Below are 17755 nucleotides of genomic sequence, written 5' to 3'. Positions count from 1 at the left end.
ATTGTTGGTTCTCGTAACTGACTGTGATTGTTTTAGACACATCAGAAACTGTTTTAAGATGACCATTTTGTCTGTATATTTTGTTTTGATCCAGTTTGACCTGTGAAACTTTTAGGGCTTTTTATTGTTTCATAGTAGCTTTGATGCATTATTAAGTTATTTTCCAAACCAAAAGAAACAACCATTTTCATTATCACTTCCACACACTCCAGCATCTCCCAGTCCCTTTCTGTTGGCTTTTGACTTTCCGTGTGTGTGTGTGTGTGTGTGTGTTGCATGTATTTGTGTTTGGGAGGTTGTGCAATGCTATCTTGCTGCTGTTTCTTGACTCCAGTGTTTTTAAATAATTCATATCGCACTTTAGTCATTAATGGTTGTTTAGATCCTATCTCACACCACTCTTTTTTGTTTATTCTTGGCTCTCTCTTGTAATGTATTATTTCAGCTTTGCAGTACTTTGGGGACTCGCATCCATGCAAATCCAATATGGCAGACATCAGTAGCCCAGAAATCAATTTTGATATAATTTATGTTCTCATTTTTCCCAGAAAAGTAACTGATTAGAACCACTATATTTTATCGTGAATATGTAAAATGGTCATTTATTTATTTTATAATGAGCATTCTGTGGCAAGCTCTGGGAATGACTTCACCCTGTAATTGCAGAGGGACACACAATGGTCCTTGAAGATATTCATTGTGTGACTACAACTTCCCTCTTTACAGTTTATTTTATTTGGTTTTATTAGAGTGAGCTAATAAAGATAGAAATTTCAATGTGAAGTCAATAAGGAGCAAGAAGAAGTATGATGGAACAGGACCACGAGAGATGTCCCCAATCCTTTTATGTTAAAGATAAAATTATATTTCCAACATGTTACAAATATCTCTAGTTTTCCTTGTTCCTTAAAAAAACATTGCAATTCAAGTCACCTTTTGGACTTTCTTTCCTTATCAACCTACATTAATGTGTGACGATAGACAGTTGCAATACAACAACTTGTATTCTAAGCAGTTGGACTTTACTGCGGAAAGCAGTGTAAACCCAGTGAACTGTTATTTCCCTGAGGTGTGCTGAGGTTATTTCCTCAACTGCAACAGATTAGTATCTCTGTGACTCTCTGGGCAGCATAGTGGACCAAAGCGGGGGGAATGTGGAAGTAGAGGGTGCAGCAATGCCAATTCAGCAGTGCATTACAATCTTAGAGAAAAGAAAGAGAGCATCTTGTGTGGCTCACCGTTAGCTTGCTTAAGGCAGTTCAGCCTATATATCTTCCATGTTATTCTGGGTAGATCTTTGGTTAAAGCAGAGTGAAATAAACTATGAAAGACCTTAATTACAGAAACTTTACAGTTACAGATGCTTTGTTATTTTTACAATCACAGGTGAGATCATTCACAGGTTCACAATCATTTCATTTTTCATTTATCATTTTACACTGTCTCAATATGCCAAGAGTGGCCTTCCCTGAAATAATCTATTGTGATGCCATCATCTTGACATATCAATTTACACAAGAACTGGTCTTTTTTCATGAAAAAACGAGCCTCAGTTTCACAAGATCCCAACATCATTATGGTGAATTTGAACATGCTCTTCTCCCACTGTGGTGCTCTTGTGGTGGCTCAAAATATTTCAAGCCATTATCCTAAGTGAACAAGCTTTCTAATTTAGAGATTAATTAAGCAGAATAATTAACCAGTTTTCACTACCAAATTATCATCTTAAAAACATTCAAGCTGAGCCTCTCCCGCCTTCTAAATTTTCACCTAATTCTAATAATAAAGACAACAATAACAATAATAATAGCAATAATAATAATATTAAAAAATATCCAAACAATTCAATACAATTATTCAGTTATTATACAAATTATTTAAAAAAGATTTTAACTCACTTCCAAAGTAGGCGCCTGTATGAGATCAATTTTGTCTCTCTTGTTTATAACTCTCTGTTTCTGTCAGCAAGATGACTTTAAAACTACCAAGCCAAACTCTTATTGTACTAGTGGTTAAAGTGTAGCATTCAAAACGGCTCACCCATTCATTATTAGTGGATCACCTCTTTTAGAGTTGCAAAATAAAGTAGTCTCCTTGAGAAAGCTTGTATTCCTCAGACTGCCCCTCTAGTTTAATTTAAAGGAGTATAATGGATATTACTTGGTGAGTTGTGTCCTATCTAAAATATTTTACAAATGTTGTGCATTAGCCAAAACACAGCATAGACACTGATGCACATATTTTTAACAAAAGACTTTCTAAGCTCATATCACCACCCAAAAGCTCACACTGCCACTCCCGCAGGCCGGTAGAGATGCAGTGGGAGTATAACGGCACTGAAGATGGTGCCTCTGTATGGGCTACAGTGATTCTAAATTAGTGCAAATATGTTTATTTTTTGCCTGCGAGCTTATGTGGATTGTGGTCAAATAAATTCTGCTTAAGGCTCCAAGACTTTATCATTTACATTTGAATTTCTTTAATAACCACGCGTTAACTTTTTGTTCACTGTTTTATGGATTTCAATCGTGGTTGGTCTGTGTTGACTGGTTAGTTTTCTCATTGATAAAGAATTTCCATTTCACAATTGTAAATGAAAGTGCTGTCCAGTTTAATCTATTGTAAGTAATAAAACATATTGATTAAATGACTTCCACACACACTGACTGCTGTGGCCTGTAGACTGTCACAGCTGACTATGAAATTAGCTTTTTTTTTTCATGATGAATGTTTCATTATGTGTGTATGATTCTAAACACATTACTTGTGTCTCATACTTTTTTTTTAAGTTTGTTTGTGAGAAATTCAAATGCATGTTCACCTAAACAAGCTGTTCAAGATGTTTTTTTTCCTTAGAAACACAAATGCTTTTTGAGAAAAAAAATAATAATAATTATTGGAAAACAGGGGACTGTTCCTGTTCCACAGGTTGCATCCTGTTTGCTAATGTATTGCTGTCAAGTTTCTTTCTTTTTCTTTCTTCGTGCAGTCAAAAAAAAGGGGGGGATCATCATGTTTACTGAAACTGCTGTGTCCTTGATTACCATCCATCTGTCATTGTAATTTTTTTCACACTGGTTTTCACGATTTTCTTTCTTTCTTTTGCTACAAGCTTCTTTGCTGTTGTAAGCTTTAGGGATATCTTCACGCCACGAGGAGGAAAGAAAAAGACAGACATCTGATTCTCTCAGCTCCCACACTGTATGTTTCCTTAATTCAGATGAAAACCACATCCTACGCATAAATCTCACCGCTTTCCCGTATTACAGAAGGACAATTAGTGAGTTCTCTTTTTCAACAGAGAAGAGGCAGAGGACCAGAGGTTATTCAATTTTATCCACTTTGTACGTGTAAAGATTGGTGCATGCATTCTGTAGTTTAAAAACCATGGGAGTGAAAAACACAAAATAACTACAGTCTACTTTATCAGCACTTAATTTACTAAATCAGTATTCTTCAGTATTAGATGTTATTCCAAATTATTCACTTTATGTGACGTTAAGTGCTGACATGTACCCTTTATAATTAAGAATAATAATATCGTCAAAGATCAGTTGCTTTGTTCAGACTCCATACTAATGTGTCTAACTTATGTCTCAAATTCAAATGCCACTGCTGGGAAAAAAACATCCTCAAACAAAATACTTTTTCACAGTATCACGCACGAAAGTGGGGGCGGCTATGGCTCAGTGGTTAGAGTTGGTCGTCCAATAACCGGAAGGTTGGCGTTTCCCACTCTTGCTTGGTGGAACTGACAGCTGGAGGGGTGTCAGTCCACCTCCTTGTCACGGCTGAGGTGCCCTTGAGCAAGGCACCGTACCCCCATGCTCCCCGGGCGCTTTCATGGCTGCCCACCGCTCCAGGTTGGCATCTGTCTCTGAGTGTGTGACCCTGTGTGTGTGTGTCAACAGGTGGCAACCTGGATGGGTTAAAAGTGGAGGACCAAATCTACCTTCGGGTATAAATAAAGTCACTTAACTTAACTTAAAGTAAAGACTACAGACTTGTAATATTTAAATAATCAAGTTATTTGTCGTTTTGATTACTTTGTATCGGCTAATTATTTCAGAAAAAAAGGAGAAAAAAAAACCTGAATAATTTCACTGTCAAACTATATTCAAAGCATTGTGGAGAGACCACCGACTGTCAAGCTCCGTGTTAGAAATGCTGCGCTGAGTGGGGTTATTTTCAGTAATGTTAGAAGACACTGTACAACTCAACTTAGAATGTAAGTGTCAAATATATTTCAGATACCACTTTCCTTTGTCAACAGATAAAGTCAGATTGTGTACTTACAGAGTGGGACTTTTTAAGTCTGACAGAGAGTAATTCAAATCTAGTTAACCTGGGACCACTGAGTTCACATATTTGAGAGTATCACAGCAGGTAACACATCTCTCAAAGACAGGACATAAAATCATTACCCTGCCAAGAAACAGGCGAATGATCAAAGACCACTGCTGTCGCTGTTAATAGTTTTCTGACAGGCAAACAACGGTAACAAAACAGAGAGCCATTAACCAAGGACAGGAATTATAATGTAGAAAAAAAAAATGCAATCAATTTAGGAAGGAATTCCTTTTACATGCAGGGTGGGAGTTTAATCATGTTTTTTCCGACATACTAAATTATGCATTTTAGATGGACTGTTTTTCACTTGGCTTCACATTCATGCAGAGTAAGAGAACCAACCAAGACTGTCTTGACTCCTCTACACAACCATTACAAAACATACCCATCAGCTTACGTCACATTTACAGAGACTATTCAGAGAGGCCATCCAGAGCATGTGCTCTTATTGTTTTCATAAACACATATGCGGTTTAAATGACAGCTAGAATGTCTTTCATGCTATGATAGGGGCTGCACGTTGGTGTGGTGGTTAGCGGCATCGCCTCACAGCAAGAGGGTTCCTGGTTCTAATCCCAGTTGGGGCCTTTTCTGTGTGGAGTTTGCATGTTCTCTCTCTGTGTATGTGTGGGCTTTTCTCCAGGTACTTTGGCTTCCTCCCACCACCAAAAAACATGCATGTTACATGGTTGTTTGTCTCATTTGTCTCTGTGTGGCCCTGTGATGGACTGGCGACATGTCCAGGGTGTACCCTGCCTCTCACCCAATGACAGCTGGGATAGGCTCTGGCAGGGACAGGCCCTGCGATCCTGAGCTGGATCAAGCTTGTGTAGAAAATGGATGGATGTGACAACTTAAAAAAAAAAAGAGCAAAGTCAACATTGCTGATCTTTGCTGGTGTATGTTGAAAGTATAATGATATCATTAAAAGTGTCTCGTGAAAGTTATGACATAAGATGTGTTTTTAGTGTGAGATCTCCTCACTACTGCTTGAGTGATGAGGAACCTCAAAAAAGAAATCTTTGCTCAACGCCCAGTGAGACAGTTCTGTTCCCTATTTGTAGAGAGCTGAGAGATTCAACATAAGAAAATATACTGCATACTTAATAAAAAATATTTCATTACCACATGAGTAATTTCAACAGGATTAATTAAGAGATATTTTTACTCCACTCCTATAGTTAAAGTTTTAGCTTCCAATGATATGGACTGTGAGTATCTGTGGGTGTTGTCTATTTTTGTTAGTGGATGTAGTTATTACTGGGTTTAAGCACGTTTGAAGATATTTGTATTCCACTGTTCCTGAGAACCCATCTGGGGTGTACGCCGCTTCTCACCCAATGGCAGCTGGGACAGGCCCCAGCCCCCCCCACGATTCTGGATTGGATTAAGTGGGTATAGAAAATGGATGGATGGATGTTATATTTACAAATTAAATGTTCACTGTCAGTTCAGAAGATTTGTCAACATTAATTAGTAATCTATCCCTTCATTTTTCAACAATATATCTTGCTCAGTTCTCAGTATCAAAGAGAAATGTGTCACCTCAACCCCCAGTAATCTCTTACTGCTCTTTATATGAAAGAGAAAAATAAAGCAAATGATATGCATGACCAGAATCAGGGCAGCTTTAAATTACCATTTGCCCTTTTCTAATTTTGTGCGAGGGCCATTGCATGGTATATGACTAGCTAAACTTTATATGAAAATCTTTCTGAGGTAGAAAGCATGTAAACAACCCCTGACCTACATGTTAACTAATTTTCCCAGTAAAAATACTGGTCGGTTAACTGTACAACACCTGGCTGGGCCATGTGCGGCTTTATTTATTTGCCAAGACTGCGAGCCAGCAGGCCTACACTATACGCACTAAATGCAACTGCCAACTGCGAATACATCTGCTAAGTTAGAGTCTGTATGAAACGCACTCACAGGTTACTCACAGCTCTTGAATTTATCAAATGGTGGCTGCTCCACCCTCTGCAGGCAAGCTGGCATCAACCTTTGGGTGATGTGCTTGATCTTCGTGCACGCCTCACCTCTTAATGATAAAATGACAAAATTGGGTCGGAGATGTACATTCCCATCAGAAATAGTGGGAAGTTAACGTCTTCAGCTGAGCACCAAGAATTCCAACTGGGAAATCAGCTCTAAATAAATCAAATGAGTTTCACAAATAGGTGAGGAACCTATGGGAGGCCCAGGTTTGCTCCTGGGAGGAGTGAACAACTCTGGATGATTAACTGAGAAATGAATGACCTGCTCAAGTTTCCACTAGAAACCTACTTGGCCAATCAAATGACTCTAAACGAAATGATATTTGGTGAGTTGAGTCCTTTATAATGGGAGATATGTTTTCTTTCTTTTTGTATGTGCGTTTGTTTGTTTTCTTTTATTCCTACTTATTATCACTTTTAAGGAAGCAAAACTTGAAACCCTCATTATCTGTGTCTCAAACATTTTATTCAGGATTCTGTGTCTTGCATACAATGACGAGAACTTTTAAAAATCCCATTGAATTTGAGAAAAATTCTGATGCGCACAGTGTCCACCAAATTGAATCAAACTTTTTAGCAGCTGAGTGAAAATGTGCAAAACAGTGCTTCAAACTTACAGAAGAGAGAAATTATAAGAGAGAGAGAGAGAGAGAGAGAGAGGGAGATTAAGAAAGAAATGTGAAGAAACCAACCGTGCACGACTATTAAAAGGAAATGGGAGTCAAGGGACACATTAAAACTCACCAGAGTTGGGGTCGGAGTTGCCGTCAGCTTCGGTCCTCTTATCAGGGGAGGCCTGCTCATAGAAGTCATCCTGCGCCTGCACCAGAGGGAGAGGTTGTGTAAGGAGGGAGCCACTGCCTACAGGCTCATGGTCCCCCAGACCGCTGTCACTGCAGCTCTCCTGAGAGCCATCCGGCAGGTGAAACGTGACGCGTCGTTGTGACTAGAACCAAGAGCACAAAACAGAGCCTCTGAAGTTAGTGCTCTGCTCTGCCCCCTCAAAATGTTTTGTTTCATAGATTTATTTTATATTGAGCCGAAGTAGCTCACGCATGCCGCTATACACACTGAGTAGCGATTTGGACTGCAGTGTGAAATAAATTTGTCTAAATGATGCAGAATGTAGCATACATCATCTTTTCAGACTAAGAATGATTGTTGAATTCTTCTTTTTTTTTTTTTTTTTTTTTTGCCTTGTGCCGGATATTGATGGAAAGGGGAGCTTAGACATTCTAAATACAGTCACGTTTCACTGCACAATGACAACTAATAACAGCATGCAAATACACATCATGCACTGTTACAAAATTAATCAAGGTGAAAAGCGTAACGTTACAACTCTTTCATAAATGCATAGCGTAATTAATGTGTGGCATAATTAATGAAGGCTATGAAATATCTAAATATTGCTGACTGAGTATGATCATGTGTGTCAGGTCTGCGACAGGAACATTTACTGCCTGATTGTTTAGTTCGTGTTGTCAATTTGTTTTGGTGCTGGCAAAGTCAAAGTGGCCTGCAGACTTAGCAGAAGTCACCCCCAGGGTGTCATCCTTCCCATATTCTGTACCCTCACTGAGGAGAGGAATTTCAAAAATGACAAAGTGTTTCATGGACACATCTTATATCCCTTTTGTTGGAGGCATGCACTGAACAACGTGCAGACAGACACACACGTATACACGGCCACCATCATCAAAGCCGTCCTGATTGAATCTCCAATTGTTAATTCCAAGTGTCTTTTGCTCGTGCTCTAATGACATTTTCCTCAGGCTTTTTCATAAGTCCAGACACAAGCCTCCAGCTAACCTTTCGTGAGCATGGAGAGGTCCCTGCCACATCCTTGGTGATGACAGACAGAGGCGGGTTTTACAGTAATTATTGGCAAAAGCAAAGGTCACCCAATCTGCAGTCTAATGCAAATTACCTCATTATATATTTTAGAACTGCTCCAAAGGCGTGCAACATTCAATTAAACAAAAAAAAGAAAGGAAAAGAGGAAAAAAAGGGGGTGATGAGGTGGATGAAGGCTGGAGTATTCTGTGTGCCACTTTTTGGATGGATGAATGGATAGATTTTTTTTTTTTATGTTGTATAATATAGTCACCAATGGCAACTTCAAGTCCAGAATCTGGTTCAATTAAGTAAATGTAAAGGTCTTGTAAAACAGTAGGAATCTGAATAAATGTCACTGTTAGCAATTATAAAGTGGCAGATGAACAGATGTGGCATTTTAGAAGAAGATGACATACCAGGGGGAAAAAAAGAAACCCACTCTAAAGAAGCTACCTCTTTTGTTTGTTTGTGTGCAGCTTATACTCATTAGACAATGCAGCACAATTAGTTTCACATGAAGTGATATATACAATGTGTATGTGAACCCAGGGAAAGCAAAGGTTGAGGGAAGCTTTCAAGATGACATGTTTAGTGTATCTCCACCTAATTAACTGTAGCTGAATATGATTCTCTTGTTGCTGCTGCCAAAGGCGTTGGTCTTAGGCAGGTTAGCCATCTATTTGCTGCCCTACAAGTTTCAACCTACGGTTTGGTGTTGATACTGGCAACTATACCGCCCCTTATCAGAGTTGATGAAACAAAGTCAATGAAAGTAGTATGCCCCAAGATAAATGTATATAATAATTCTTATTATTAGTATTACATTATCAAGACATCCATGAGATTGATCTGATTTGCATATGGACAAAAAACACAGTGTCGCTGGAGAACGATTTATGTTGCCTACAGGTGAAGACAAACAATCTTTTCCCTCAACTGATAATATTTTATGACATGACAAATGTGACATGAAAAACAATATTTTGAAAAACATTATTCCGCTCTGCATTTATATAGCAGGAAACAATTTAATGGAATTTCTCTTCATATGTGTAATTTTTTATTTTTTTTTACCTGCAACAGAGAAGACCTGGGCAATCGTTGATTAGTTAATGTTTTTAGTGCGAGAAGGCAAACGCTGCTGAACTGGCGGAGAACCTCAAAAACAAATCTTGCTAATCTTTTCTAGAAAACTGAGAGATTCAATATAAATAATACGGCATGCTTAATAACAAATATTTCACTACAGCCTGTGCTGTTTAAAGTATTGGTTTAAAGTAATTAATAATTTTACGTCACTCCTACCTTTAAAGTTTTGGCTGTAAATAATGTGCACTCTCTGTGTCTGTGAGTGTCGTGCATTTATTTTTGTGCATGTAGTGATTACTGTTTTTAAGCACATTTGAAGATATTTGTATTTCTCTGTTGCTGACAGTCACTCGTGGTAATATTAGCATAAGACCGGCTTAAACTATTCCTGCTGCCAGTTTACAAAATATTATGGCTTATCACGCCTGCTAACCCTTATTATCCGCTTGTTTTTATAATTTGCCTGACCAAACACACTCATTTTAATAAACACAAAGCAAATAGCAGCACAGCTGCTTAGAGGGTTTCAATTCCAGCAGGCCTGCAAATGATCAAGACTGGAGTTTGCCACTGGTGTTCAGTGGAAGTACAACATCAAGCAATAGGAACATAAGATCTGACAGGAGATGTTTTTGAAAGTATGCAACAACATACTGCATACAATGTTTTATTTCAAGTCCAAAATGGTTCAACAGCTGTGTGTGACAATTAAAATGATTTGTTTTACCAGTTGTCGGAATGGTGGCTGTAAACGGTTACAGACACAAAGTTACGTCTCAGCTTAATCTTTAAAGACAATCTGATTAGATTTTAGACTGAGCACTAACCATTTAAACCAAAGTCTATGATCATAGGGCCACCAATACCCCAATGTCAAAAGCGCTGGTAATGTGTCACTCATAAAAGATATTAATAGCGCCTGAAACTGCCTTTTAATCCAAGTAATTTGTGTTGTGAATACAGACTTCATGGAACTCAAAACAGAAAAAAATGTCCGTCTAATGTGACGGGAAAAAAATAGGGAAAAGGCTTATGACTCGGAGCATGAGCTCTCTCCTTACCTCGGTCTCTTTCTCTATGGCCATATGGAGCTCAGTGTGCAAGTCCAAAACAACTTCTGTGTAGTTCTGCGTTCCAAATGAACACAATATACCACTAAATTTCTATCAGGCAGACATTTAATGAGAAGAAACACAGAGAGCCAAAAAGTGCACTCATGCACACACACACAAAATAATGCAACCTCCTCACCACCACAAATAATCTTATCTAACAGCAGTCTGACACCTGCGGTGAGCGAACACTTCCCACAAGTCCGTTCTCACAATCAGACCACTGAGGGAGATCAGTCAACCAGGAAACAAAACTCACCAAAAGATCTTTTTCCCCCTCAGCCCAGCTCTCCCACTGTTCCCTTAAAGACAATTGGTGCTCTGCCATCTGCTGGTCATCTTAGGAACAACACGTTTGTCAATAAATGGCCACCAGTAATTGTCTTCTCGTCTCCACTCGTAGTGCCGATTGATTTTTTTTTTTATCCCACATCCTTTCACTATTGCTGAATTTCTGAAATAGCAATGTATCACATCTAAGTTTTATTTGACACAAACCCTTAAATAAGATAATTTATATCCTTTCTTTCTCCTTTCATCGTGTTTTTTGAAAGTGCATTTAAGTACTACTCCCCACAGTTTTTATTCGATCCTGACAAGTTGTAACATTCCATTAAACATCAAATCTAGTGACACATACCAGCTGATAAACATCGCCTCCTGTCAACATAACATTTGGATTTCCTTTGGGTTCATCTGTAAAATGTGGCACAATCTCAGTCAGGCAAGGCTCTTTTTTGATGACATAAACAAAGTCAAAAACATCATTTTGTTCAAAACAATAAAAAAAGATTAAAGAAAAGAGGATAAAAAGAGTTCCCTAATGTCTTTCTGTAAGTAACACTCAAATAAAAAGTGACACATTAATCACAATCTCCCCTTCTTTGGTTGTGACTCTAAAATTGACGTAGTCTGCTCCTGCCACCTCTCCAGAGTCTAGGTCCTCTGCCTTCTGCTTTTCATCAATAAATCATAGCAAGACAGTTCTGAGAAGCATCTGCATTCTGCCACATCCACAATGGAGCCCGATCAGTTACTCTCACACTCTTTGGTTCACCACAAATACACAAACGCAAGCTCACAAAGACAAACACAAAGAAACATAAATCCATGTCACATCTGACCCATTTCCCAAATTGCAAGCTTGGAAGTGCCATGTCGTGCATGTGTGTTTGTGTGTGTGTGTGTGTGTGTGTGTGTGTGTGTGTGTGTGTGCGCGTGTGTGTGCGTGTGTGTGTGTTAGTGTGTGTTATGCTTGCTTATGTGTGCTTCATGTTTTCCATCTACAGAAAACTGGCTTAGCATGTGATTATTTGTACACTCCATCATTTTGACTCTTTCTGGGTGAAATGATCTCATGTAGATTTATGGATGCAGTACACAGATTGTGCATTTGTTCATTTATCCATTAACTGTCTAACTCACATCAGAGACTTATTTTTTTTCTTACAAAACAGCATAAATCCATGTACAGTCAGAGAGTATGTTTGTCACTCGACTCACGGTCTTGACTGCCATCTTTCACAGATGACAGGTGCTGTGACAAACCCCATTTTGCTGGTGCCTTCATAGCCCAGTTTGTTTTCTTTTCATCTCTCTTCACCTCCCTAATAAACCACACATCATCTTACTTCACTTTATTAGCATAAACACCCCAGTCTCTTGTTATGCGCTTGTTAAAACACTGCTTATGTCCTAGCCTAATTTGTGCTGGGCATGCTAGAGATGTTAAGCATCTAATATTCTATTCACAAAGGATATGAAGCTAAAAAGAACACAACCTAAAACCAAATAAGTCAAATTTCCTTTTAATATGCTTTGATGAAACAGATAATGACAGTAATATCATATGATGCTTAACAGGTATTTCTGATCAAATGTTTATTTTTAGTTCATTATTGTTTTACTCTGGGTATTGATTTAACATCAAGAAACTCAAAACCTCAATAACGTTTTATATATAAACTTTTATTCTATCAAAGGATGCCCTTTATGCCTTAAGATACCTTTGATGTAACTCTACACTTTAGCTTCCTTGAATATTCAGGTATCTGAATAAGCAAATAAAGCCCTCATCTCCCCTGTGTTGTTAATACTCTCAGGGATTAATACTTGTAAGGACAACAGAAATCCCCTTGTTTGAAAAAACTTTCATTCACAGCAATGTGACAGACTGTCGATTCATTGGCTCCAGTAACTTCTGTCTGTTCTGCTTAATGCACTTATGTCTGCTTTGGTCAATTCCACCCGGTGTTTGTTTTTTCCCTGCAAGTGTGGTGTGGAAAATACACAGCTAACAAAATACACAGCTTCAAAATTACAGCTAACTGTGTCGCATGGGCGGAGAAAAACCAAGGTGCGGGTCAACCGACAGAGACACATCGCAAGCTGAGCTAACCGTTTATAAGTGCAAAGACACGCAGTCACTTATAGATGTGATGTCCCAGAGAACAGACCAGATGTCCAATAGAAATAAGCAAAGTAGCCATAGAAACATTCACAAAGAGCTTATAATACTAGCCTTCCATTTGACCACATTAGCACACAGCTAAAAATGTATTGCAGAGTACTTACATTACATAAACCTTATTCCTGATTGTCTCCATCCTACAAATTCATTCATTCTTTTTTTTTTTTTTTTTTATCACTGTGCCTGGGGCATAATTTGCCATTCTAAAACACTGCATGCTTTTTTTTTAGAGTGTTATAAGATGGCAGCCACAAATCAAAGATGTAAATGATATCTGACCTCTGTGTGTATGACCACATGGAAAATCTTCAAATTCCTTTTTGCTATGCTTGGTCAACACCAACTCAAGAGGGAAACGCTGGGTTACTTTGGACTTAAATACTTTGTCCTGCTCTACAGCAAGTCAATACATTTGTTTATTTACTATTTGGCATTTGATTGGTTGAACTGGAGTGGGCAATAGCATAGGAAGACATACTAAAGCTGCTATAGGACTGAACCTTGGATCACTGAGGTGACATGGCTGAAACCAGATAATACATGACACTGGTTATTTCTCTGTTTTTCTTTACATTTTTATTCTATTTTAATTTTCTTTTTCTTAAATTTTTGGTTCAGTTATTTAATTTTCCTAAAATCTAAAACAGAATAGATGTTGCTATGAGATCAACTGATAACCAGAAACTGTATATCTACTGGCTCTTTTGAATAAGCCTTTTTAGATGAAACATACATTTTCTAATTCATAGGCCACACAGCTTAAGGAACAAACCTCCAAGGATTATTTCCTTTTCAAAAGAGCTGTGCACGGGCCTGAAGTCAGGTTTAAACTGCAGTTAACAGGCACAGAGCTGGCTGAGTTAAACTAAGTCTGACACGACAAGTTGCCTTCAGCTAAAAACATAAAATGCATACAATGCCTAAGCATGCATGCAACTTTCACATAGTAGTCCTGTCTATCTTGCAGATGGACAAATCCTTCCAACTTTTTATAGGCAATTTGCTCTGCATCACTGGTGGCATGTGGGATCTTACATTTTGGATTCTAGAAAACAGAAACCAAACACACTTTACCTGAGCAGAGTCCTTCAGATGGATGAAAATTCATCTATAATAAATGTCACTCAACACCACCTGGGGCTAGATACGGACTTAGACTCATCTACTCTTTTATCCTCTCTACCCTGTAGTGACCTCTTGCCTTTTCTGACGGAGGTTTCACCGTCCTCCCCCGTTACAGCTCCCATTCTCTCTTAATCCCAACTTCAATATGCTGTTAAATCAGCTGACTTTTTTGAGTGAGAACTGTGCCATAGTTATAGTTCATAGAGCTTCCCGGTGTGCCTTAAGCAGAGCTGAAGAAACCTGTGCAAGTGCCACAGAGTATTAGCTACAAAGTTAAACACTACTGACTTACTCTTCGGTTCCACCCGCAGCCGACATCCACAACCATAAAATGAGAGACGCAGCAATTCTTCTCTATGTGTGTCTCCTGCATCAGGATGAAGGATTTGACACTCAGAGACAGTTAACTACAGAGCAGAGCGGGCTAGGCCCTGAGCACTGAATGGGGAAGCTTGATGTGTTTATGAGTTACAGTCCATGAGATCTTGGTGCAGCACTTAGCTGTAGAAAGTGTGCACTGAAGTCACTGTTCTGTGGCACTCCCGGCAAAGTTTTCTTTTTAGCTACTCACTATGAATGCTTCAGAAGCTGCTTTGTGTCACTTATGAATTATATCTATTAAATGGTTATTTGAAAAAACAAATAAAATACGTTATTGTTGCATGCAATACAACACATTTATGTGTATGCGTGCAAAACCAATGCATAATCAGAGTTTACTTTATGATTCATAATAACCAACAACCCTATTAGCTGTCATGAAATCCTATTTGTGATTCCATTACATCAAATAGGTACAGAAGCACACATTTGTTTAGTTGGATTTATGTTTATCCTGTGGAAATAATGGCTATTTACACAGCCATGATTATACAGCTTGGAGAGATCAAGTGTAAATCGATGCAGCAGGGAGTTCTGGTTGTCTTTGGCAACTGATGATCTGAATTTCTCAATTTTTTTTTAAAGGGGGTATTCATACAAATATAGAAGGACTGCAATTTTACTCTCCAGGAGAGAAAAAGATATATTATAAAACAATTATAGCTTGATAAAAGGACTTGTTTTATTTCTATTTGTTTTTATCCTATCAATGATAACAGCTGAAAGAAGACTTGTAATAGAGTTTAGAGTCTTTATAATTCAACCTTTGTCTGGACTCAATTCAGCATGGCCTGTCTATTTTCTGGGTATATTGTCTATAAAGCCAGCAACAGCAATTCCCCCTGTTTGTTTTTAGATTCACATTTTTCTTCACCTAAAATTGAGGGCATAATAGAACAATGATCTGAAAATCAATGTTTTCAATCCTATTTTTTTCATGTACGAGTTGATCGGCTAGATCGTTCTCTATTGGTGTTGTCACTGACATGGGATCTGTTACTGTGGTAACACAGAAAAAAGAAAAGAAATTGTTATAGAATAGAAAATTTTCCTGTCTGATTTGTGAATAAAATTGTCATAGAGTGAATTCCAAACCATGCCATGACATCCTAAACCCTGACCGAGTTGTTTTGCTACCTAAGCTGAAAATAATGCTCTTCCCAAAAAGAGCATTAAACATCTGCAGCTCATCCAGAACGCTGCTGCTAGGGTTTTAACCCGGACTAAGAGATCTGAACACATCACACCAGTTTTAAAATCTTTACACTGGCTTCCAGTCAGTCACAGAATAGATTTTAAAAGCCTGCTGATGGTTTACAAATCCCAGAACGGTTTAGGGCCAAAATACAACTGTGATATGTTCAGAGAATATAAACCCAGCAGAGCTCTTAGATCCAAGGACTCAGGTCAGCTGGTCCAGTCCAGAGTCCAGACTAAACATGGAGAAGCAGCATTTAGCTGTTATGCTGCAAACAAGTGGAACAAACTGCCAGTGGAGATTAAACTTTCACCTGTGTCTATGCATGAAATCTGCACGGTATCTTTGAACTTATCTAGACTGTTGCTTGTTTTTAATTTTAATTATTTTATTTCTTCCTCTTTATATTATTTATGTATTGTTAATGCTTCTTCCACTCCCCGCTGCAATGCTTTGATTTTATCTAAAGCACTTTGAATTGTTTTGTTTGTGATATGTGCTGTAAAAATAAATTTGACATAAAAGTGACTGAAATATATCATTTAAAAAATGGTTGAAAACACAATTTAAGAGTTGAACTTTAGTCTCACGGTTGAAAATCCTTTGACTTAATAACCCAGCACCAGTAAGTCATTTAGTCTTCCTCCAGCAACATGATGATGTTAATCTCTACCGGCCTGTTTATTCCACACTCTATTCTCCTTGATTTCTTTTATGTGAAGAAAAAAATGATCCATCCACTCATTTTCTTTACTCGCTTATTTCAGTTAGGGGTTGCAGGGGGCTGAAGCCTATACCAGCTGCCATTGGGCTAAAGGTCACTCCAGGTGTCAATTTAGACTCACCTAACATTCATGTTTTTGGACGGTAGGAGGTAACCAGAGAGAGGATACCGACTGGGAGAACATGCGGACACCACACAGGGCCCAAGCCGGGACTTGAACCAGGAACCTGATGAGACAGCGCTAACCACCACAACGCCATGTAGCGCCTAACAATACATTAGAATAACTTAATTATCTGTAAAAGGGAAAAAGTTGAATACGATAGTGTTAATCTCGTAAATTTTGGTTGGGAATATGGAGCTAATCGACTTGTAAAATTCACAAGCTTCTATATTATCACAGTTTCTGATTTAAAGTTGAATCCAATTGACTGGAAAATTACTGAAGGGCAACACAGTGATAAAAACTAATGGCATGGACAATAACTGATTACTCTAATGCTGCAGCTTGAAGAGAATGTGTATGCATAGTGTGCTGTTTAAAGGGAATGAACCAGTAAAAGGCCCCCAGTTTTCTAGCTTAGCACATTAACCAAAACATTAAAGGGAGGACATTTTGTAAACTCTGTGTTAAAAACAAGGCAACATGTAATACTGCCCAACAGCAGCAGGTGTTGATGCCATTTGATAAGGAGAAGAGAAAGATAAGGGTGGTGGTGTCTGATGCTGAAGCTCTACGTTTTGGACTTGACAGTGCTACAATATTTTACTATTGTGAAAGTCATTGTGATGTTACATTAACCTGAACAACAGACACACTGTAGTCTGTTTCAGATAAAAAATGTCAACTAAGAAGCTCTGTAAAACCCACCAGATGATTATTTCCTGTAGATTCTGTAAGGTTCCATTGGGTTGTGGGAACAGACTGTACATTTCCAGTTTCATCCATCCATTAGGTATAATGGCTTTATACTGCTGAGCATCACAATGGGCTTGAGTCTGGCTAGCACCATTTTCAGAATCGCCAATTAATCACCCACATCATACATGTGTTTGGAGTCTGTGAGGAAGCTGGAGCAAACCAGCAAGGAGAGAACCCAAGCAGCGATGGGAACAACATGCATACGTTACACAGAAAGGCCCATTTGAGCAGAAGATCGCAACTCAGAACTCGTGCTGTAACATATTTAGGTGTACGCAGTAAGATGTCAAAATGCAAACCCTTCAGTGATTTCAATGGATTGTACAGTGGAAAATATAAATATACTATAAAATTTATTAAGGAGTGAAATATTTTATTCAACAAACATTTAACATCCAAGTCCTTGCCTACAAACTAAGATTTTATGAGTGATAAGTGATAAATTAATGCAACATTATAATGTGCTATGTATGGTATTTCTAAATTAACAATCTTGAGATTTAATTGAATAATTATTAAAATTGTATTTATTTATTTTTCTGGAGTCA

The 17755-nt window shown here is 38.2% G+C and overlaps 1 protein-coding gene across 5 annotated transcripts in view; it reads right to left on the bottom strand.

Moving 5' to 3' along the window:
* Positions 1-17755, bottom strand: part of pcdh9 (protocadherin 9) — a 222781-nt gene that overhangs the window by 58181 nt on the left and 146845 nt on the right. For 3 of the 5 annotated variants that reach the window (XM_075487549.1, XM_075487708.1, XM_075487626.1), the window contains one exon: positions 7092-7293. In XM_075487549.1, the coding sequence (XP_075343664.1) occupies positions 7092-7293 (202 nt within the window). The remainder of the gene's footprint in view (positions 1-7091; positions 7294-17755) is intronic. The other 2 variants (XM_075487789.1, XM_075487868.1) reach the window with 1 other exon arrangement.

Source organism: Odontesthes bonariensis, chromosome 1, assembly GCF_027942865.1.
Source record: "Odontesthes bonariensis isolate fOdoBon6 chromosome 1, fOdoBon6.hap1, whole genome shotgun sequence".
Classification (NCBI taxonomy): Eukaryota; Metazoa; Chordata; class Actinopteri; order Atheriniformes; family Atherinopsidae; genus Odontesthes; species Odontesthes bonariensis.
The sequence above is the reverse complement of the archived record's forward strand: the minus strand, read 5'-3'. Positions and strand labels throughout refer to the sequence as shown.